At 41.9% G+C, this 23790-nt stretch overlaps 3 protein-coding genes across 13 annotated transcripts in view; 1 reads left to right on the top strand and 2 right to left on the bottom strand.

Annotated features, from left to right (window-relative positions):
- The window catches only part of CELF1 (CUGBP Elav-like family member 1), a 59635-nt gene extending 41636 nt beyond the window's left edge, over positions 1–17999 (bottom strand). For 5 of the 10 annotated variants that reach the window (XM_054275576.1, XM_054275577.1, XM_054275578.1 and 2 more), the window contains exons 1-2: positions 17956–17989; positions 1466–1506 (exon numbers count right to left, since the gene is read on the bottom strand). The gene's annotated coding sequence lies outside the window, so the exon portion shown is untranslated. Of the gene's footprint in view, positions 1–1465; positions 1507–2857; positions 2909–6330; positions 6416–17955 lie in introns of those variants that run through there. The other 5 variants (XM_054275581.1, XM_054275583.1, XM_054275584.1 and 2 more) reach the window with 3 other exon arrangements.
- Positions 18000–18277: 278 nt separating this feature from the next.
- PTPMT1 (protein tyrosine phosphatase mitochondrial 1) lies at positions 18278–20507 on the top strand. Its single transcript, XM_054275596.1, has 4 exons — positions 18278–18450; positions 18521–18601; positions 19113–19304; positions 20193–20507. The coding sequence occupies exons 1-4, from the start codon at positions 18280–18282 to the stop codon at positions 20322–20324; spliced, it is 576 nt and encodes a 191-aa protein (XP_054131571.1). The 5' UTR covers positions 18278–18279; the 3' UTR covers positions 20325–20507.
- Positions 20508–20602: 95 nt separating this feature from the next.
- KBTBD4 (kelch repeat and BTB domain containing 4) overlaps positions 20603–23790 on the bottom strand; it is a 7991-nt gene continuing 4803 nt past the window's right edge. For both annotated transcript variants that reach the window (XM_054275594.1, XM_054275593.1), the window contains exons 3-4: positions 22814–22920; positions 20603–22231 (exon numbers count right to left, since the gene is read on the bottom strand). In XM_054275594.1, the coding sequence (XP_054131569.1) occupies positions 21371–22231; positions 22814–22920 (968 nt within the window). In that variant the 3' untranslated portion in view covers positions 20603–21370. The remainder of the gene's footprint in view (positions 22232–22813; positions 22921–23790) is intronic.

Below are 23790 nucleotides of genomic sequence, written 5' to 3'. Positions count from 1 at the left end.
TAAATATCTGATTGTTTTGTTATTTAAGTAATCCAAATATATTGATTCTGGATCTGGGTGGAAAATCCCATGAGTTTGAAAAACTAGGCCAAATCAGTTTAGTCTGTCTCAAAAGATGCAAATTCTTCAGAAAAAAGACACAAACATAATGATCAGTATTTTCTCTTTCCAGTCTTCTGTATGGTCCTAATGGACAGCAAAGGAGCAGGAAGCACAAAGTACAAAGCATCGGACATTAGAAAAGAATTTGAGTGTTTTGCAATGCACACAATGCCTGGAGACAAATGTCCTCAAACTGGTAGTTCCAAACACAGAGGTCAGTCACCAATTCTCTAAAAAATCACTTGAAAATGAAGGTGATCCTGGATTTCTTAAACCAACTTTGGATCTTTCTACCCTGATGAGTAACATACGGAGAGACAGGATATCCTGCACTTTAAAGACGATTTGTCTTTCTTTCTAATATAGACATAACCAAATCCTTCCCAATATATTTATGAAAACAGTAGCAAATGTCTGTCCATAGCAGAAAACAACTCTTTCCTCAAGACAATATAAAAACCTAATTCTCTCTGGTTGTCTACAGACCAAAACACACCTTAAATATTTCTGCCATAGCAGAGGTAATTCATGGGAAGAAACATCACCAAATTTCAGTTGTGGTGACACTGATAGTGTTACTTAACACAGCATTTACAGGTCAATTGTCTCAGAAGTGAACTGAAACTCTTGAGGTGCACAGTACAAACAGTCTGATACCTTCTTTTGTACTCCTCTGACCACACAGTAAATTATTCCAACTTCCTAAACCAGAGAAACAACTAGATCACAGAAGAGCTTTTTACTAGGTTGTCAAGCTGACTCTGTCTATAATGCAAGCTACCATGAGAACCAAACATAACCAAAGGAGACAGCACTAAACTCTCAGCTGGAAACTGAGAAGGGGCAATTGTCTCAGCTGACACATGAAACTACACCCTTACTGGACTTCTAGCACAAAGAAAATTGCACCAAAAGATCTTCACATTTGACTCCATGTATTTTCATACTGGACTACGCTCCCGTTCTACTGCACATAATCAAATTTGTCTCAGTCCAGGAGTTGTTCCATTAATACTCACCTTCAGGGTTTCATGTACTACAGAATACTGCAGATTTGTTCTGGTCAAGAACTTACTATGAAGACATGCATTTCTACTTTGCAGTTGTGTTTCTAAAATTATTAAATTACATATGGAGTTAAAGATGCCTATTGACTCAATACTCACAGCCCTGAACTGTTAACACTCCCAACCTCCTTTGGCAGTACAAAGGCAGGAAACTGCAGAGTTTAAGGTTCAGGGAGCACTGCTCAATGCAGTGGAAAATGACTGCTTTCATCACTGAATGTAAAAACATCTCTCTAAACCTTTATAAGGAAGCTCTACTATGCAACTGAGGGATACAAACTTTAGCTGGTTCATACCTGCAGCTACGCACCTCCGTCCAGCTGTTCCAGTCTTCACTCTAAAAGATAAGGAAAAACACACATTGAGGACTCCAGAGTTAACAATCAGATAATAACAAGCATTATGTGAACTCTACCTGGTAAAGCACTGAGGACAGGGAAAGTAAGCATATTTCTAATAACAGAAGTCATCATGAGGTGGTAACAACCCTCAATAGCATCAAAACTGGAGCTTCATATTTCAAATATACAGGGTAAATGAAAGGGTGCACAAAAATGGACTGCAAACACAACCTGGCTGAAAACAGAAGGCTTAGAGCTTCCTAGCAATGTTCAGTGGACTTATGCCACCTCTCTGGCCTTTTGACTGTCACAACAGCAGCAGCTACCACAACAGTAGCTACAATCCTAAACTCCTATATGACGTTATTTTGACAGCTGCAGCACTAACAGATGACCATGGACCTGCAGAGGGGAACTCTAATGTATGACTGCATAAATGGAGAAGTCTCAAAAAGTGCTGAATTAGGGAACACAGAATTGAACAACAACACAAGGAAAAAATGTTATTTCTACATCTTAAGCAAATCACCAGCCAGGAACCATACAGATTTTCTGTACTAGCACCTCATATCTAGGGGATGCTACTTCATGATTCAAAGTTCTTTTTTTTCAAACTCAGTAACAGACGTTCAACACAAGCTAGTCTGTATTTAAAAACAAACTTGGAGTTCTTCATTTGTGAGGTTTCTTGACTTTTTTCCCCCCTCAAATAATTTCTTCTCAGCCTCCTCCTGGGTTATTTTGCAGAACTACACTTATGTCTAGCAGTATTTTACAGAAAATCCAAATCTATTTATTTATCTATAGTTACCAAACTAAAAACTGCATCCACCAGCAAGCAGAATTATACAAGGCTATCTGAGCTCCCACATTTTGACTGCTTTCAGGCCCCTACTTAACCTTTGTTCTACATTTTTTTTAGTAAGCAAGAATAAGCGAGCCACATCCTCTTCTAACTTGCCATGTCATATACTTGGTTATAAATCACATGTACTCATGCCCTCTTTTTCAAAGGGAGATCTCTTGAGAAATTTCAATTCTTCTAAATTTTTCCTATTTGTTCAATTTACTTAATAAAGTACTGAAGCATCTAAAGGAATAAAGGATCCTAAACACAAGAACAAAATTAATTTCCTTATAATATTTGTTGAAAACGAAACCCAAACCATGAATCCTGACGAACATAATGCAGTTATCTGAAATGCTTATTTTCAAAATTATGAATTTTTCCTAAAATATTATTCAAAACTGACTATTGTTCAGAGAACACTTTGCATACTTATTTTTGTTCTGTTTCACAACATTCTGGATTATGAAGCTCCAATTCATGATTGAGGCCAACGTTACCTTAAGACAGTTCTTCCACCGGAGCCAGATTCCTCTGCTTTTCGGAAGTTAATTACAAAATATCTGTTTATGGCCAAAAAAAGGGTCTTAGATTCCTGCTAACAGACCTTCTTCATGCCTAACTTCTAATGTCTTCAAAACAACATGTACCATAGATTTTTTGCTTATATGCTAAGTTATATTCCTTAGATAATCATCTTTCAGATAAAATGAAATCTACAGTTACTTGATCTTTTGAATGCTTAAGAATATCTATATAAGCAACTTTTTGATGTTAAAAAGAAGACCTTCACTTTGCACATGTAACTGTAACACTCTAGTGAATTAATTTAAAAACTTCAAAGAAACCAAAAGTGCAGCTAACTAACATACCCAGAGGAACCCATAACTCTTGGATACCTTTGGGAAAAAATACACTTCACTGAATCAAAGGCAAAATCCAAGACAATAAAAACTTCAAAAACCAAGCAGCAAATCTGTAACCACCTGCAGAAAGCCGGGGAGAATGCTAGTAAATCACAAATTGTTTTAGTATGGTTTATTTAATTGCATGCAGAACATAAATGCACTGAATAATTTATCCAAGTTTATACATCAGACAAACCTGGCCCAAAGGCCACAGAATCTGACAACTGCGTTGGTTCTCAGGAAATGCTGGGTCTTGGATCCCTCAGACTAAGGTATATACATACACACAGCTGGGTGCTGCTAGCCATGTGTGCAGCATGGTCACTTCTGTAATTAACTGATGGGGCAGTAAGCTCTTGTGCAAAGTAGGTTCTCCCCAGCCAGCATTTGATGCTGATAGCCAGGTGTTTTCATAGCATGAGTGTGCTTAGTGCAGTCAGCAAAACAAATAGTGGGGTGAATTCAGATCTCTCACCACAGCTTTTATAAAAATTTTCCTGAAGTTGTTCCCTGACTAAGATGCTGCAGCTGAGTACAGTTGTCAATTTCAACTACTGCACAAAGCTGGGAGGAACTACCTGAGTATTCCATGTAGAAAAACAAAGATTTAACGCTTAACTTTAATGGCCCTGCCAGATCTAAAGGTGACAAAATATACTCTGGTTGATGAACAGTTGCAACTTTTGATACGCAATATAATAGAAAGAGAACTGCAGATGGTAATGAAAACAAGTGGTACTTGTTTTCAAGCAGTATTCTATCCACTAAGTACTAGACAATGGCTATGAGCCCAATAAATCCAGTAATACTGCTTTTCTACTAAGTGGTAGAACTTCTGTCTCACCAGCACCTGGGACCATCTAAGAGACTATCAGATCATTTAATGGATTGTGATCAATGACATTACTGTCATAGTCAGCACTTTGTCTAGACCAGTTAGTTCTGATTTCTCATTATGCTTTCCAGGAACTAATGTTTATGGGATTGTCAAGGTTACCATTGGCAATTAAAGAGGCCAACAGATCAAACAGACCACATAGGTCAGCCTCAGATACACCCTGGCGTCAACAGTCTCTCCCATAAATCAGGGCTCAGTCTGGACTCACTGCAGATTTACATACTTTTAGGAATCCATGTGACCAATAATGAAAATTTGATAATACAGAAAGAACTATTTCTTTGGAAGAAGTACAGGAGGGAGATAAGGATGCATCAAGGAGCGACGGAGCAAGTGCACTACACGGATTATGAACCCAGAGTCCTACAGAAACCAGAGGAAGTTTCCATCACCGCACAGCCCAGGCCACAACCCACAGAAATCTCACTTTGTAGCAACCCTTACTAATGAGGCAACACACAACAGAGACAGCGAGGGGAAACTCCTACCCTATAAAAACCCTACCAGCGAAGGAACCTTTTAATCTGAGAAGTGCCCTTCTACTGCAATCTTTACACCACCCAAACCTCTCAGCACCACAAGCTACTTGTTCAATGTGAGCCACAGCTCAGTCACTGTGACTGCTCAATTTATTTTGGCAGACAGAGCTGTCAAATACTGTTTTTCTCAACACTGCCAGCACAAATACTAAAGGGTATAGAGAGTGGCAGACAAACTATACAGTTAGCAAGTTGAATTACTCATGATAGTATGTTCTACTATAAAAATGTAAGTTTTTTCAACTTCAGATGTAACTCAAAGAACAGAATGAAGAATAGAAGAGGTGCACATTTTGGGACCACTGCAGATAAAGATGAAAGGACAGGAAAACATTTAAAATATTATGCTTCAAGTTACTCTAACCAGGACATCATAAGATACTTAAGATTTGGGATGTTGATCATATCTGCAATGTCTGTTCCATGTCTAGTCAGCAATTACAGACCAAGATTGATCATTAAGTCTTACAATCCACAATGAAAGCCTCAAAGACACTCTTTAACAATACAAAGCTATCCCACGATCTACTGCTGAAAACGTGGGACTGGGGCTTAGAAGACAAAACTTTTATTATTAACTATGTGGCTGAATAGCAACTTTTTGGTCTATTTGTCCAATATGGACAAATATGTACAAAGAAATAGTCATCTTATTTCTTTGTGAAAAGGAATTTTGAAAACTAGTGACAGAATGTATTTAATCAGAGTCAGAGGTATCATCACATTGTTACAGTTGCATCTCAGCTAAAAACCTCATAAACAACTTCACAAAAAAATTCCAAAAAACATCTGTCTGTTAATAAAATCCAAAACAATCTCACCAACAAAAGACTTTAGTTTGCTGTTTCTCTCCAGATTATGGTATTAAGGGACTCTCAAAATATACCAGGAGTTGCAAATAGAGAAGGTACAAACTAAAGCAACATTTCATTTACTATTTGAATGAAGGTCAGAAAGCACGCATTCATGTTTTGCTTTATGGACACTCTACATGCCACAGGAAGACCTAACACATACAGCAGAGTTTGGCCTTCTTTTGGGTATAAGATTGAGTTTTAGTGAACACAAACAATATTCTCAGCTTAACCACTAAGCCTACTCCTAGAAGCAACTGAACTTTAGCTGAACTTTAACAACCTCATCCATCTCAGCCACAAGATTCAAACAGTAACACTTTCAACTTACCTATCTTTAAAGGCAAGATAAAAAAATCTCAATAGGGAAACCACCCCTGTGCAATGCTTACAGAGACACAGCTAGCATAGCTCTCTGTTAAAAATTCAAGATACTAACACACCTTTTTTTCTGATTGTACAAAAGAGAATAGATTCAAAAGCAAACAGAGAATAAAGATGTATTACAGGTCTCCCACAAAGATCCCCAAATGCAATCACTATTCTGTAGTGCCAACCTAAAATGCCAAAGGAGGACACAGTGTACATGGCTGTTTCCAGCACCTACTGCTTGCTTTAGGAGAAAATAATTTTGAGGTGTCTCAATTTTGAAAGATCAGAATTGAACTGTATACAAAATTCTGAGTAGGTCTGAAATTCTGTATTTGAAAAATGTTGAAGAATAAACATTTATATCTTATTTCAAAGAAGCACAACTAAGAAAGACTGATTTACCTGAAGCTTGTATGATTCTTGCTTGGCTTATATTAGACAAATACTTGTCATGAACTCTACCGTGCAGAATCTGCCATTGCCACGCCTGCAAACCAAAGAGTAAAAATATGCTCAATTATTTTTATCTTTATTTTGTAACAGGCACACGGTAAATCTTTTGCAGAAGTAAATGGATACAAATTACACTCATTTACATCTGCAAAGAATTGGAGCTACTGCTCTATTATAACCAATATATATTGATTCAAATCACTTTTAACAGCAAATAATTTTTGTTAACACTTGAAGAGATTTAATATTGGGTGTATAGAGCTGAAGCTTTAAAAAATATTTCATACTACTTCTTTTTCTCCATCAGAGGCAAATGCTGGCACTGCTGTGGGAACATCAACTTAGGAATGTTCCACTTTTGCTCTAAAACACAAATTTAATAAAATGTAACCATTTCACTGCAAAGCAGTTCTTACTAAGCTTCCAGTTCAGATCTCTGAAGGTTTCTCATTTGTCATCATTTGTAACATCATTTGTATATACTTTGATTTCTTTTTTGCAACATTTACTCCTCTCTTCAATAGCTTTATATAGTATCTGAAACATACAACTGTAAATAATACAGAAAAACTTGTTAAAAAAAAGTGCATTCATTTACAATCTGCTGAATACACATGAATACATGAACACGTGCCATGAAGCACCAGTTCTGTGTGTCTATCAATCACAAATGTAATGCCACACCTCACATGAACTTTCCTCTGTTTGGAGAAGTTTTCATTCCTCGCTACAAACATGTGAATACAACTAATAGAATGCCTTTCCTGCTGGTATCAGCAGCTTTTTACTCCACAAACTACCTTCCTGGTCCACTTGGGACCCTGACACACCCTCTCCAGACTGCTCATCTCTGGTGGTAGATGCTCACTGATTCTTGTACCAGCACAGCAAACTCTGCTTGCTCCTCTCTCTTCCCAAGGCCTCAGAAATCCTCCCTGCTGTACAAGGCCGGATCCATAACCTGATCTTAGATTTTAGTTGGATGGGTGGAGAAGGATCAAGAGTGTCAATGTACTTTGCCAAGAGCTAGAGGTTCAGTCCTTGCTTGAAGTCTTATTCATGTATTTTCAGATGTTCTTCACTTACTCATCCATCAATTCATTTCCATCACTATTACTGAAAGGCACAGTATGACACCTGCTAGCAGTTTTCCAGTGCTAGCAGGAAGAGACTCCATAAACTTTATGGCAAAAACAAGAGCTATAATACAGCTCTGGCTGCATAAGCATGCAGAATGGACATAAAATAAATATCTTTCTGAATTCTCTATACCTTGTCCCTAGATTTGGGAGGCATTGTAGACTGTCACATGTAAGGTTTTGGAAGTATATGTGGCACATAATTTTCTCTCTGTCCTCACATAAGAAAAGCTCACCACTTTTTTCCCAAATGAATAGCAGGCTTTCTGTAGAGCAGCATCGGTGTGTACCAAATATAGCATTCATTAAGAAGTATGTTAAGACAACATTCAAGACTTCCCTGTCTAGAACCAAATTAGATGTACCGAGCAGGCAACACAGGCAAACAATTCTCACTTAATATTTTCAGGTTGTACAATTGAGAAAACTAGATAAGAGCTCTCCATTAACATTCAACAGAAATGGGGAAGAAATACAAAGGAATAGGTTGAGATACTCCTGCCATAGATCCAGTTTAAGCTGCTGCCATTGCCAAAAGAATAGTGCACAACTCTTTCCTCACCAGCTGTCCATGCCTACCTCTGTGTAAGAAGCCTGAGAGAGGAAATGGTCAGGGTGTGATCTTGTCCACTACCAATAACAGGAAAATAATAGTTTTAACCCAGATGTGCTCCTAGATTCAATTCACCTCACAACCACACAGATGTTCTTGGTAGCACAAAGGAAAGGAAAAACACATGAAAAATGGCACAAGCCTCTTTCAGAGCAATACTGGCACATGCTCATTTAAATTACTCATGGAACTAGATCATCAGATTTAGGTACTGAATTTCACACAATTAAATCTCTATTGATTGATCCTTTCTAAAGGCCTCAAGTGATAAACAAGGCTTCCACTGCTTCTGTTAAGAAAACACCATTTGTAAGAACTACATACATGTCCTTCCATATAATCATCTTCATTGTTCCAATTGTTTGTCAGTGGACTGCCTCAGATATTAGAGACATGTCACTTCATATTCTTGATTAAACAATGTGATTTAACTTCTTGAAATCACGAGTAAATGTTTTCCAACTTTCATTCACTCTTCCTGGAGTTGTAAATACTTCACAATAGCAGTTTTAAGTTTCATCAATCTGAAATGCACACGGGGCTTAATTTACAATTCCTGTAATCTTTCCATATGTCCACCCTTAACCAAACTTTATTACTCAACTGCATAATTATAGTATTTTTTTAAAAAGGGTTTATTTTTGTAAAAAAAAAGGCAGTAGGGCAAGAAGAAAATTAAAAATTATGCTTTCCTGTGGAATTTCAGTATCTTCAAAGGACATCAGACAAAAGTTAATTTTTCATTTGTCTCATACCCTGATTAAACCTTTTCTGCAGACAGGGTAACAGTCAAGATACAACAGATTATTGGGTATTCTCCCTTAAAAACAAAAGTATAAACAGCACACAAGATTTCCTGTCTTGACAGCTTGGCTTAGCTCTGAACAATGCCACTTTCTCACATATTGCCTTTAGGAAGATTACAACAAAATGGCATGATTGAAATTCCCCAGTGCCATTATACTACTCAAATGCCTTTGGTGCACATATATTTATTATTTATTCAGAGTTCTATCCATTTATCATGGCATCTTTCACAGAACAGACACACAGTAGTTTTAAACATGCAATAGTGTAATTCCAAGAGGCCTTTAAAACTGCCTAATGATATTCCTGCTCCAAGACTACTTGGAGGAAATGGTGAGTATGCTATAAGAAAACACTTGAAAGGTGAGGAATCATAAAACTCCAGTCACTGACCTCTAACAGTACCAAGAATTTATTTTAACTGGTAACTCATATAAATGAAAGGTTGTCAGCTAGGGAGTCAGCAAGCAGCAAAGTGGGAAGACAGGTGGGCAGAAGACCTAATTCTAGCAGAGGATGCCAGAATTAGGCAAAATACCAAGATACTTCAGGTCACAAGCTTAACATCCCACAGGCTGCATATTTACAACAAATTCTGCAGGATTTCCACATGAAGAGGGAAAAAACTACTGCAGTGTGTCTCCATCAAACAACAGCCACACAACAAAGTTGCTTGAGTTCAATCAGTTCAAGAAGATGACCCTCTGTCACACATCAATGGCAGTCCCTGCCTGCAGACATCAGTACAATCCTGACACTGCCAGGCAGTTGAGATCCACCAATTTGCCTCCAAAACATTCTTCTTCCAAATCCAAGAGACACACAGCTCTTTCAGGAGGAAATACACTGAAGACACTGCAGTAGCAAGAAAGACAATTCAAACTGACTTTATGGAACATGGTCCTCAACAAAAAAGGCAGACTCTTGCTAAAATCAATTTCACAACTGAAACAATGTTTTCCTCTCTCAAATTCAAGAAACAAAAGAGTGATGCCTATTTGCAAAGATATTCAAAAGACCATAATTTTTAAGGGGACAGTATTTCTTAAAATTTAGAAAAAGTGTCCCATGAACAATTGTCCTCTTTCTCCCTCCCAAAAAATCATTGCCACAGTTAATGGTGCATTCAATTGCTGCCACTATTTTGAGCACCTTTCTGCTACTCGAAGATTGTATCAACAGTTTACTACAGTGTAGCAGCTAACAGACATACTGCACTATTTGTTCACCTGATTTACTATTTAAAAAAGCAATTGTGATAGTAATCCAAATGTGTGCAGAGCCTTAATACAAAGTTTATGCAAGCACACAGTCAGGGAAGTCTTAGCTGCAAGTTTCCAGCCCATCCTAACAAGGTATTTCCTAGAGGCCCCATCCTTGAACACCAACTCCTGATTCCAAACTAGGCAGGCCAGGGTCTAGCTCCTCATTAATCCCCATTGCCCATAACAAGCAAACACAGCACTCAGATCTTCCAGGACAGGATCTAGCTTTCATTAATCTTCAAGGCAGACAGTGACAACAGACCTTTTATGGAAGGATACAGGCCTTGGCTAATCACCCCCCAAAGCAGGAAGGGAGATTAAAATCCTCATCCCAGAAGACAGCAGCTCCTTTGGAGGTTAAGTCTGGGTCTTTCTGATACCACTGGCACCCACTACAAATTGCCCCTGCAAGACAGCTCCTCCATTTCCAGTCCCTAGATTCCCAAACTGGGATGAACTGCAGTTTATAAAAAAAGACAACAACCACAAACAGATCGCCTTTCACTTGGAACACCAGCCATCCAGAGACGCAGAGACAGACAGAGAGATGGACATAACAGAGACTGTAAGCCCTGGCTCTCAATTCTGCTCAGCAAATGCCCACCAGGCCAGCCACTGCCTGGTGAGCCAGTGTGCTCTGCTGGACAAATATAGAAAGCAGAAAGTGGAACAAGCCTTTCAGCAGAAGAGATTCTGCTCAGCTCCCCGAGAGGGAGGAGCAGGAGCTGAACCAGCCGAACTGCTTTACCCATACATGGTCTCTGAAAGAGACCATTGCTAAGACAAGTTCCTTTACACACACACACCCTCACTCCCTGTCACACAGTGCAAGGAGAGAAAAGAATTAAAGCATACGAACCTGAGAGTTCCTGTTTTGAAATGAGTTCCAACTCCACTTTTCTTGTGCCCACCTTAATAATGCACAAATATCTAACAATATTCACCAACAAAATCTGGGCAGCAACTCAGAAAAAGACAAAAATCTTCCTCCCAGGGAATCCCCACATCCCCACATTTCAGTAACTACTGAACTAGTGAAGCCTTCCTTGTTGCTTTTGGACACACACAACCACATATTAAGTTCTTGGTTTGACCTTCTCCCCCCTCCAGCCCAAATTGAATTACAGAAATCTTTTTAAACCCTTCTCCCTTTTCAAGTATTGTCCTAAACCAGGAAGCATGACCTTTCTCATTGGTTGATACTAAGTACTATGGTGACCTACCACATCTTGTCTGCTATCCCTGTAGTCCTTTTTGCCAGTGTTTAAACACTAACTAAACCTTTTCCTATGCACTCTTCTTAAAAACAGAAGAAATGCACTTCTGTGCAGCATCCTCTTCTTTCTCCACCCACCCCACCCCTTTCACATTCTGGCACAGAAAGAGCAGAGTAAGTGTAATTGAAGACTCAAATCCACAGGTCTTCACAGAAAAAAAACTATGAAAACTACACAAGTAGCACAGTCTATTTTTATTTTTACTGCACAAGTAAGATAGTTTCATTTATTCAAAAGCAGCTTCATTTATATAAAAAAGCATCATTATTCATAAGCAATTTATTACCACATGGTGCTGCCTATTGCTTCTCCTTGGTGTATCCCACATTTATGTGGTGATACCAAACTACCTTACAGGAGCTACCAGAAAAGTTCTGTCATACAAATAAGTGGAAGCTGCAACTTCCAGCTATATCAGGAATGCAGCAGCCAATTCAGAACTCAGAGAAGCACACTAGTCAGGGAGTTTTGTTAATGTCATGTGCTAGTAGACTCAAAAGTGCTGGCATTAAAACCAAAAATCCTGATTTTTTTTCAAATTTCTCATTACTGAGATAATGGTTTAGGCTCCCTGAAAATTCAGGAAGATAACAGAATATGCAGAATTAGCTCTACACCTAAGCACAGCCTAAATAATTTTCCTTACAGATAAGGATCAAGACTATGTGTCCTAGTCTCGCTCCCCAAGAAATGCCTGTTAAACTTAGTCTTGAATTAAATGACAAAATAATTTTAAACCCAAAGGAATTACAAAGCAAATTCTGCATCAGACAATTAGTGTCATAGCAGCTTCCACACTGTGAAATATAGACAGTACCACCTACAGCCAGTCTCCGATAGTGATCAAATTCTGGCACTGAATGCACAATCCAGAATGTAACATGGTGGCTTTAGTCCATAAGGATCACAAAATACTCACTTAACTTCTCCTAAGTCTCCAAAGCATATAATCATGGATTTCTGAGCAATCAAAACTGCTTTAGAGAAGTAAATATATAATCCTTTTTCTTCCCCAAAAAGATTTTGATATTTTCAAGGGTATCACTTCTAATGTCACTTGGGATTGTGCAAGTAATTTTTACTGTTTCAACTTGTCCTCAATTGTTCTCCACATTCACCAAACAATCACATGCAAGAAAAAACAACCAACAGAAACCCAAGAAGAAATACAACTCATCACTAAGTTGACCTGTAATCCAAGTATTTTTTAATTCAGAATTTTAAATGGAGGCCAGAAAATTTTTGAAGACAAATAACAAGGCAATACAGGTAAGTAGGCAAAAAATGTTTTCAGATGGTGCTCTGCTTTGGAATACAAACCTATAAATTGGAGAATTACTTTTACAGTGTATTGTGCCTACACAAAATGCAAAAGCTAGATGTGATGTTCAAAATACATTCTCTCTTCCTGAAAGATCAGTATTTCATTGCCTTCTAAAGAAACATTTATCAAAATTCTATCTTGTAAGATTTTGCAGAGATAATAAGATGCCTGGTGTCCATCCCGCAAATCCCTACATATATTAAGAAAGATGCTACCGTTTTTGTATGTAGACTTGGACATTGTCTGCTAAGTGCTTGATTTGAATTACAAACTCCTCTGCTTTGGAAAAAGCAGACATGAATATTCCCTTTCCAACAGAATCTAAAAAATTTGTGGATTGCATGCCTACATTGGAATATCTTTTGAACTGCATAGTTTGGGACAAAAATAGCAGAGAATATGCATGGGTTCAGTGAAAGCCTGAATTTTAAGTGATGTTTGAAGGAAAACAGTTTTACTTTGACATGTGAAATACTGAAATCTAGTGGATAACAACTACATTATTTTCATGAAAGGTGCAGTACAAAACAACCAGCAGACAGAAGTGAAAGATACCTGAAAGAACACTTTTGATAGTGGTGAAAAAAAGAAGCCACGGTCCTGAAAAACTCCTATTATTTTAAAGTAAAAACAATGTAAGACACTCACCTGGGTTCTTGTATGAATTGGGAGAGCATCCAGTTCTGAGAGAACACAGAGCATGTAAGCATTAAAAAAAATGCTCTGCAAAGGAAAGCCTGCCAGATACCACAGCAGCATGACACCAGATATTCAACAAACACCCGTCCTCTCATCCACATGCTCATTCAAGATCTACTTGAGGTGTGCTGCTGAAAACAACAAAGAACCCAAACTGCCTGCTCATTTGCATGGATTTCATCAATACTCAAGATAATTATTCCATGCTGTATTACAAGCAATTTAGTCAAACCAATGTAAAAATCCCAGAGCGATATGGTTTTAAGCCCAGTTTACATAATCTTTATTCTACCTGGGACTTTACCACTGCAACCCAAGCCATTAAACCAGTTATAAATCTACTCTAAATTGGTAAAGACTCAAAACTGGTAAAGACTTACCAAAACCTGCACTTTGTCAGCTTGCCACTAATACTCTGCCTCTAACAGAGCAGCCAGAAAGCCAGCACACCTTTTCTAAAAACAAAAAGACAGCCCATGCTATACTAAGTATACTGAAGATACAAGGGTAACATGCATACATGGGACAGACCAGACAGCTTGTGGACAAGGATTCCTTTTCTGGCATAAGGCTTTCACTTACATATGCCTGTGACACAAACTGCATCATCTAAACTGAAATTCTTCACTAAGAGTTGGAAACTACTGAAGATTTCTGTTCAGCCATCTAGCTGCTCATTGTTCATCCTGAACTCAGCTAGCAATGATGCATTTTCTTTAGCATAGAGCTAAGACAGCTGGAAGTTTGAAACTACTCAAGATGTCAAAGATGACTTCCTTTCCTTGGGATGATGACTGTGCTGCACTCTATTGCTGTCACACAAAGAAGCCTGCTCTGTCCATCACTGTTCAGACTCGTGAGCTATTCCTCCCTACAGCAAAGCACCTGCAGACTAAGTGGCTCTGCAGCTTTGACCCAATGTGCATGTTAGTTCTACCTGCCTGAGTCCCACATCAGGTGATGTTTGGGAAATCTCTTCTTGAAATGGGAGTGCTCTCCTTTCATTCTTATTTCCCAAACACAAAGTGTCTTGGCATCTTTATAAAACAGGTTGTAGAGAACAGTAGCAGAAATGTGGTATCTTGCATTTATACATATAACAAGTATCTCTGATGACTGGAAGAAGGGCAGTAAAACTACTAGTTACTTTTTCCAATCAAAATAATCTCTCTTGCCTCAAGAAATCTTGTAACAGGATCATCACTCAAGATCCTGCTCTGTGATACTTTGGGAAATACCCATTAGAAGCCCTAAGGAACTTTCCTCAACTTACAATCCCCATTCTAATAAATACTGAAATATATTAGTCTTCCTTCCTTCTATACTATTTTTTCCTCCTGCCAAATACCTGATCAATGGATAAAAATCATAACTTCTTGCCTGAAGGCATTGAATAACTCTGCACATAGTCTTGAAGGACGAGCAATACTAAACATGTCCAGATTGAAGTAATACATTTCAGACATTCATGGCAAGACTGAAAAATAAGAAAGCAGAAATATAGATCTGAGTGCATTTGACTATTGCAGCTGTCACAGTAACCAACTCACATTATGCCTTGGAAAACTGGACATGTTAACTTAAGAACAGGCTCCAGTTCAGCAGCCAGAACAGTGGGTTCTTGGATCTCAGAGCTTAAGACTAATAACCAGGAAATCTCAAAAACTATGACAATTTGTCACACTTCCCACCTGTTCTAAAACAGGCACTGTTTTAGCACTAAAGGAAAAATCAGAGTGGGCACTCTGAAGAGATTTGTGGCAGATGACTCAGTAACTGATAATCAATAGCCACATTCCAGAAAAATATGCAAGAAATAGTTAAGGAGCAACTTGCTCACAACAAAGTTCCCCAGTAAGTTCAATTAGATACTGGATTTCAGGTAGAATCTCACAAATCAAAGTGAATCGAAATATTTAAGAATCACATAAGGTTCTACCTTTTATGAAATTCAACCAATACAGGATACTGTGACTTTAGAAGAAAATTTACACAACATTATAAATATTTCCCTTATTTCAAAGCATCATATTTTATTTCAACCAATGATTCTCCAATTGATGCACAGGTTACTTGGCAAGGCATGGAATTATTATTAGTGAGACAGACAACTATTGTCTATTGATGGTCCTGCCACATTTCCTGCTTTCCCCTTTAGAGAAGTGGTGCCAGGGAGCACGTTTTCAGAACCCCTACTCATAGCAGAAGAACTAAAAGAACCTTCTCCCTGCCGTGCAAAGATAATCCTACCAGTGCATCAAGTTTTGGAGGCCTAGCAGAAACATGGATACAGTAAGAAGTACACAATAGTACTACAAATGGATTTCTTTACCCTGTTTCTCATAGTGAAAGATTGGTACATTCTTCTCACTTTGTAGGCAATACACTTTCAAAACAAAACTACCTAACACAAAAATCTTCATGTTTTAGTGTTCATGACTTCAGAACAGTCACTTTTCAATCGTCTGCTTTTCTACAGATGTTGTGTTCCTGCTTTCTTTTGCATTTAAACAGAATGTCCTAGGCTTGCATGAATTATTTTGCTACCTATAAAAAAAACAAAACAAAACAGATACAAAAAGGGGAAACATGTAACAGAGCAGTTAGGATCACACATTGATTTTCCCCAGTGTAACATTAGAAACTTAGGGAAAGGAAAACCAGAATAAAGACAGCCATGCAAGAATGAACATTGAGAAATGGTGAATGCACTCTTCAGAACAGCATAAACCTTCCCAAAATAAGTATCAGCAATAATTTTGAATGTGAGCAGAGGCTGAAAGAGAACAGTAACCACCTAAAGAAAAAATAATTATTCACATCACCCTACTTAAAAATTCCCATTTAAGAATTTTAGTAGTATGCACATTTGCACCCATGTCTCTGAGCAGGAATAAGATCTGTGCTCCTGTCCTGGGGGCCCTCCAACAGCAGGAATGCAAGTGAACATATTAAGCTGCTAGATACAAGCTGTACCTACCCTAACATTTCTTGGCTCAATCTAAAGACATACAGAATTATTTTAAACATCTACCACAGCAGCAGTATTTCCAACAATGCTGCTTCTCCAAGGCTTAGGTCCAGACACAATTCTAGGAAGATACAGTATCTCATATTATGCAGAGATCCCAAGAACACAGCAACGTAGCCGAGGGGAATGGAAAAAAGAATAAAAATGTGATGGGTTTATTATGGCTGTGCAATGCCAAGTCAGTGCAGTAAAACCTATTTGATGAACTAACCTAGAGAAAAACAATAGAGGAGACCACGAAAGACACTAGGAAACAGTTCAGTATTTTTTGTGATCACTGGTACAAAGAGTAAGACTAAAAGGACAGACATACACAAAAGATAAAAACACAAATTCAAGATAGTCAGAAAACACAAGCTCTTGTAAGCCAGAAGTCTAGGGTGCTTCATGATCTAAATCCCCACCAAATACTTTTCTAAATACAGCGAAGTGGTGAAACACACCCAACGACCACACTCAAGCAGGACATACAAGAAAGCTGCAATGCTTGAAAAATGTTCCCCGACAACTTCTGGCAGAAGAGAATGCCTGCGCCTTAAAGGTGAAAATGTCTGGGCCACAGTTCCTCAGGAATTTAAAGAAGTGTATTCTAAAGTTGCCTCTCAACTTCCTTCTCGTAACAGTCCTATTAAAAAAACACGCTGTTATCAACCTTTACTGCTTCTTCACGTATTTATCACCCATTTTACACTCTGTCTCTCCTGGTTTTTATACTCCTCTTCCTGCTTCATTCCAGCAGTGTCTGTCACGCCTTTTCATACTTGAGGACTGCAAATCCTCACACTGTGCTGAACTGCAATTTCCCTGATCGTGCTTCTCGTATGCCTGACTCGCCTCCACCCCTGGTGCACCAGCACACATTTCACCGCTCCAGCGGCCAGCCCCGCACCGCACCGACAACAGCAACCGCACCCCAGGTTCCTCTAGGTGCCCGGGGCGCCCAGCCCGGCAGGCTGACGGCAGCCGAGCCCGGGGCAGCCGCTCCCCCGCCCCAGGGTCCGCCCGGCCTCGCCGCAGCCCCCCCGCCCCCAACGGCGCCGCCGCCGCGGGCCGAGCTCGCACCCGCAGCGCCACCGCCCGCGGCGCTGTCAGCGCTCGGATCAGATACGACACCCGGCAGCCTCCGGTCCCGGAGGGGCTCCCGGCGGGGCGGCACCGCCCCGGGATGGCGCGCACGGGGCGGCGGCGGCTCCTCCGCGGGCGGGAGCGGGGCGGCCGCCTGGGCCCGGCAGGAGCGGCCTCGCGGCGGGAGCGCCGGGGAACGGGGGAGAAGGGGCAAGGAGCCGTTACCTGCGCGAGACGGACCGCGCTTCCCGCCGGCTCGGCCCGGCCCGGCTCGGCCCCGCGCCGTTCCTGCCGTGCCGTCCCTGCCGTGCCGTGCGCGGCCCGAACTCCTCCCGGCGGCGACACCGCCCTCACCTGCCCCGAGATCCGCCCGCGCCCCGCTCCGCTCCCTGCGCCGCCTCGGGCCGGCTCTGCAAGATGGCGGCGCTTCCGGGAGAGACCACGGCAGGCGCGGAGGGGGGGGGCCGGGGCGGTGCGCTCGCCCTCCCCGCCCTCCCCGCGCCGCCGGCCCCGCCGCGCCCCGCCCAGCCCCGCCCCGCTCCGGCCCCGCCGGGCGCCTCCCGCCCGCGGCCCGACCCCGCCGCGGGTGACCGCTCTGGTGACGCTCGGTGCGCGCGTCCGCGGCGCCCCCCCGCCCGTCGGCCCGGCCCAGCCCGGCGCTGCGCGGCCCCAGCGCGCATGGGGCTGGTGGAGGCGCTGGGCGCCGGCGCGGCGCGGCTTCTCTTCTACCCGTCGCTGCTGTACACGGTGGCGCGGGCGCGGCTGCCCGGGTCCCGCCGGCCCTGGTTCCACCGCATCGACGAGGTCGTGCTGCTCGGGGCGCTGCCGCTGCGGGGGCGCATCCGCGGGGTAAGGCGGGAGCAGCGGGGCGGGCCGGGCCAGGAGGAACCGAGGTCCCTTATGGTGCCTGTGCCCGCAGCTGGTGGCGGAGGAGAACGTGCGCGGCGTGGTCACCCTCACCGAGGACTACGAGACCCGGTTCCTCTGTTTTTCTCCCCAGGTGAGCCCCGGGATTTCTGGTGTATCCCCCCGCCCAGGTCTCTCGTCACCGTCTGTCCCGGCACAGGTGAGGCTTTAGCCGCCTCCTGTCATCCCGGCAGCCACCGCCAAGTCCTGTGGCAGCAAAACCGGGACTACTCGTACCTAAGCCGACTGTAAAAACGATGCGACAAACCAGTAAAACGTGAGCATGCGAGTGAACTGTAGCTGCAGTCGCAGGGAAAGACAGGGAGCATGGAAGCCACGTACATCACTATACAGGAATGCCTTTGGGTTGGGAAGAGATCCCAACCTCCCTCTTTTCCTTTAGCTGAAACACATTTCAGTCCCTTTTAACTACTACCTTTGATGACCAGGACTGAAGTTTTCATACATCTGATTTGATGGATTGATGTTCAAAGTCTCTTTACAGCTTCTCTGAATTTCCCAACTGTCTCAACAGGTTCTTAATTTCTTTCAGTAAAAAAAATCACCCAAAAGTTCACTGACCGAATCTGCTATGTCTGTTACAGGAATGGGAGGCAATGGGAGTGGAGCAACTGCGTCTTAGCACTGTGGATCTAACTGGAGTCCCCACCTTGGAAAACCTGCACAAGGGCGTGGAGTTCATCCTGAGACACCGGGCCTGTGGTAACAGTGTCTATGTGCACTGCAAGGCAGGACGCTCCCGCAGTGCCACCATGGTGGCAGCATACTTAATTCAGGTCAGGAGTCTCTGCTAAATGGGTGAATTTTCATTAAAAAATAGAAATAAAATGCAGACAACCTTTATAGTTTACTCTTGCTCAGGATACCTGAGCATGTACAGGTTAATATTCCATGATTTTACAGAGCTTGGTCACCCATTTTAAGAGAGGCCTCAAACTTACCTTGTTTCGAATACAAATGCAAATAATGAATTATTCTGCTTTTCTTAATTCTTTCTGTGGAGGAACAGATTGAGGTGGGAATAACAAGTCACTCATGAGCACAGGTTCACTTAGCAGATAAACATATGTTCTGTTGTTTGTATTTTCTTCTTGGTTCACTGGAGTAGTGGTGAGCCTTCCTACACTTTTCCATAAATACAATTCAGGATCAAGAGAACTGACTTCTGAATTCTTCTACCAACCCAACGGGGGAAGCCAGCACTAAGAACAAAATCCCACCTGTGGATTCTTCCCTTGCTGTTACTAAGCGCTCCCTGGAAAATTTGCCCTTACTGTTGAAAAGAAAACTTTCTCACTAAGTGCTGAAATGCGATGGGAGTACTGGTAAAATTAAAAAAAAAAATTAGAAAGCAAGCTGCATTTTTGCTCTGGTCTGGTGGGGCTAGGACAGGAAACTGTTCACAACATGAAGGAAGAGTGAGCAAGATGAGCAAGATGGAACATGGAGGGCCCAGGCAGCAATGATTCCTCTATAACTGAGGGACACATTTCATGAATGTGTGACTTGCAGGTCTCTCTGAGAAGAACATCAAGTAAACCAAAGGGGCAAAGCAGCAGCAAGCTTTCTAACACCTCTAATATTGCCTGTGGCCTCCAGGAGGGTTCCATTTACTGGTGCAAGGATGGAATGGATTTTCACTTGCTGGGTTTCTGCCTTTTCAGCTGCATCACTGGAGCCCTCAGGAAGCAATAGAGGCCATTGCCAAGATTCGTCCCCACATCCTCATTCGACACAAGCAAGTCCAGGTCCTGGAGAAATTTCACAGGAATATGATCAGTGGGACAACTGCATAGCTTAGTAAAAACTAATCAAAATCAGAATCAAAATCCTCATTTCAGCTGCTATAAAAAAAGTTTTTATGATCTAATAAAAGCTTAAGGGTTTTCATTCTTGACAATCAATAAAGAACGTTTTACAGTAAAGGTGAAATAGGGCTGTTTCTTTCCTTATGGCTAATATCCTAGATCTCCTGGAGTCCCATATTTCTTTTCCACACATCAGTGCTGAGCAGAACTGCAATTCACAAGAAGTTCAAAATATTTGTATTTGAAGCAAAGAGAAAAAACCAAAATACTTTGTCTCAGTAGAGACTTTATTCAGATTCTTACCCAAAGGGTTACAGTGCCAACAGAGAGGGGTAGGAGGAAGTGGTCTTATTTCTGTCTTTTCACCAACACTATGTTATAATTACAAGTGGGGATTTCCTGTACAGTAAAGGAAGCCAGTGCTCTAAAAACGATCTCCCTCTTCTCTTTATACTAGGTGATGACAGAGCAGTAAGCAAGTACTCAGTTGGTTACCACTCCTCTAGAAGTGCTGAATGTAACCTAAAGGTCCTGGGGTCAGTTCTGGAACCTGTCTGCCAGGCCCTCCTTCTGCAATAGGACACAGGAATGTTTAAATGGGAGCATCCCTGGGGGACAGAGTGCACATCTAACTCTGTGACTGACAGAGCAGCAACACACAGTCTCCTAAGCAGTTAAAACTAGCAGTCTGGGCCAAGGTAAAATGTTCTCCATATGCCACAGGATTTTTTAGTGGTGGCTAAAATAGCCATTTGCTGTTGTTTGGGCCTCAAATGCAAGTAGCTTATCATCAAGGAATCAAAGTAATAATACTTAGTCCATCTGAAATCTAGGATACAACAGTTCAATACGGTTTCAATAGTGCTATGTAAAAGAATAGGCCCACAGTCAGAAAGCCTGTACTTCCCCTGCACAGGTACAGAGGATGGGGTCTTTACTGGATGTTGTGAGCTTGTAGTAATTGGGACTGGTGCTGAGGGTTGTAGGTGTAGCATAGCAAGACATTGTTGCTGTCTTTCTATCACTGGGCCTGTTTAGGCCAGGACAAACTGCAGGTTAGTGAGCAGCACTTTGATGCCACTTGTGACTGTTACAACAGAGGTGGCTGGGTTAAGTTTAAAAGTATTTGCATCGCCCTTTTTATAGCGGTCGCGAAAGACATAGATGCTGCCATTGCAGCTGGCGATTTTCCAGAGGGATGGTACTGAGCTCCAGGCATCTGGGAGGCACAGGCGGGTGAAGCTATCCAACAGGGGATTGTAGCAGAGCAGCGAATCCCCCTCGGCCACAATGAACACCACATCCTTGTGCACAGCAGCGTGCATGCACCCTGCGAAAGGCAGTACGTATGGCTTCACGTGGCATTTCTCTGTGTTAGTATCATAGCACTGGATGAGCCGAGAGGGCTTGGTGAAGAAGTCTAAGTCATTTTCCTCCCCACCCAGCAGGTAAATGACACCATTTAGGTTCACCCCTGCAGCTCCAGAGACTGCCACTTCCAACTGGCTGGTCTCTGTCCAGACGTTGTCTCGTACTCTGTAATATATGACAGCATTAGAGAGAGTGTCCTGTAGAGTTTTCCCCCCCAGTGAATATATTGCATCCTTGCTTGGCACAGAGACGAGGGTGTGCTGGAGCCGGTCACGGGGCAGAGGAGCACACCATTCCCAATCTATAGTCGCATTGTTGCATTTCCACATGCGCCGTGGAATGGAGCCACCGACGACGTACAGGTCGCTGCCGTGCTTGCAGGCCGCGGTGATCTGGTGACAGAGGCTGTTCTGGCCACTCACACTGATGGAGTCATCGTCAGCACAGTGCAGAGACACAGCGAGGGAATGGGTACGTGATGACTCCTTTCCAATCAGGTAGATGTGAACATTTTCTCCAATCACCTGAGCGAAAGTAGAAGTATGCCAGCAGAATTAGATCTGTTCACACAAACATCAGTGATGCTCAAGATTGAATTTTTCAGTTTAGGACCCACCTGTGGGCCGGAGGTGTGTACCCTCCTTCCCAAGTCCTGCCACCCTAGAACATTCAGGATTCAGAGCCTCAAGGCCTTTTCAAGATACCATTCATATCTGACACAGTGAAATAGCCACAGATGTCACTGGAACTCAAGTGTTCATGGCGTAGGTAAGGGCCAGTTACATCACTGATGGAGTACAGTTGTTACAAGGGGAATGCCAAATACAGATTTCTGAACAGTTTATTTGGTAAATGAGGTGAAATAAGTTATTTGTAGCACTGCTCCAATCACCAGTGAAAGCAGCCTCAGGTTAAATGAAAAAAAAAGCTGTCCGTGGGGTTGCTATATATGACACTGAAAGTATCCTCTCACAAGCACCATGAATTTCAATGACATTTGTGTTTTGTGACTTTCAAGTCAGACTGGTGAGCAGATTACCCTGCCCTGAGAAGTGTGAAACCAAGCAAGTGCCACATCAGCCCCAGAACATAAGGTCCTTTTATACCTTCAGACTTGATCGAAGAGTCTCCAAAAAGCCTGCTCGCTCCTCCTTGTTGAAGTTTATCCAGGTTTCTATAGCAACTGTTGGATTCTGAGAACACGGAACGCCATCTGCAGTTCGGGAACAGAAAGGCGTTTATGATGTCTAGACAAAGGTGTATAGAGTCAGGAACACCCCTTTCCTGTGGCTGCCTCCCCCCACTCCCGCCACAAAACCTACTTTCTAGAGATGAAAAATAGACAGACGTGTTTATAGATTTTGTCAAGCATGATCAGCACTGCCAGCCAGCCAAATACATTAAATTAATTTGGGTAACTATAATAAGACGGCTGCAGATCTTAAGCACTTTGAATGAGTTTCAGCAATCTATTCAGGAATCTATGTCCAAGAGAAATAGGACAGGAAAGAGAACTTACACGCTATGTGACGATGACATGTGACGATACTTTCTTATTTAATCATTTAGGCAAAAAGATTCTGCTACTGAGAATCTCAGCACCTGCCTTTCTTTCTGGCTGGTCTTAGAAACCTGTCTAGCAAAAGTCAGCTACAAAATACATCTGAGCGCTGTCGGGCAGCTGACCCTCATGACTGAACATCTGGTGTTGCTGCTATCCTCTTAATATTTGGAAATCCCCAATGAGCTACTAGAGCTTTTCTTAGCTGTGTGACAGTAGGAAACACTCCAGAGACTGCATCAGATTTAAGTCTCTTTCAAGACATAACTGGAAGTTTTGGTTAAACCACAAAGTCTTGCATCATCACCAGTACATTACCTAAAAGATTTTAGGTATTTCCTTCCAGTTTGAAAGCCAGCAATTATGCCTGTGTTCATTGAGAAGCTTCCCTATGAAGACTCTGATTTTGTAGTCTGTTCTCATGACAAACTCTGAATTCAATGATGCTGAAGGCACCAGACAAATTCCAATGCTTTTCTCTATAGTGGAAGGGAGCAGAAAAAGTGTGGCACAAAAGCAGGT

Source organism: Melozone crissalis, unplaced genomic scaffold (genome assembly GCF_028551555.1).
Source record: "Melozone crissalis strain CALT ecotype California unplaced genomic scaffold, PUWL_Pcris_2 ptg000018l_1, whole genome shotgun sequence".
NCBI lineage: Eukaryota > Metazoa > Chordata > Aves > Passeriformes > Passerellidae > Melozone > Melozone crissalis.
This window is presented reverse-complemented; position numbering and strand designations above follow the sequence as displayed.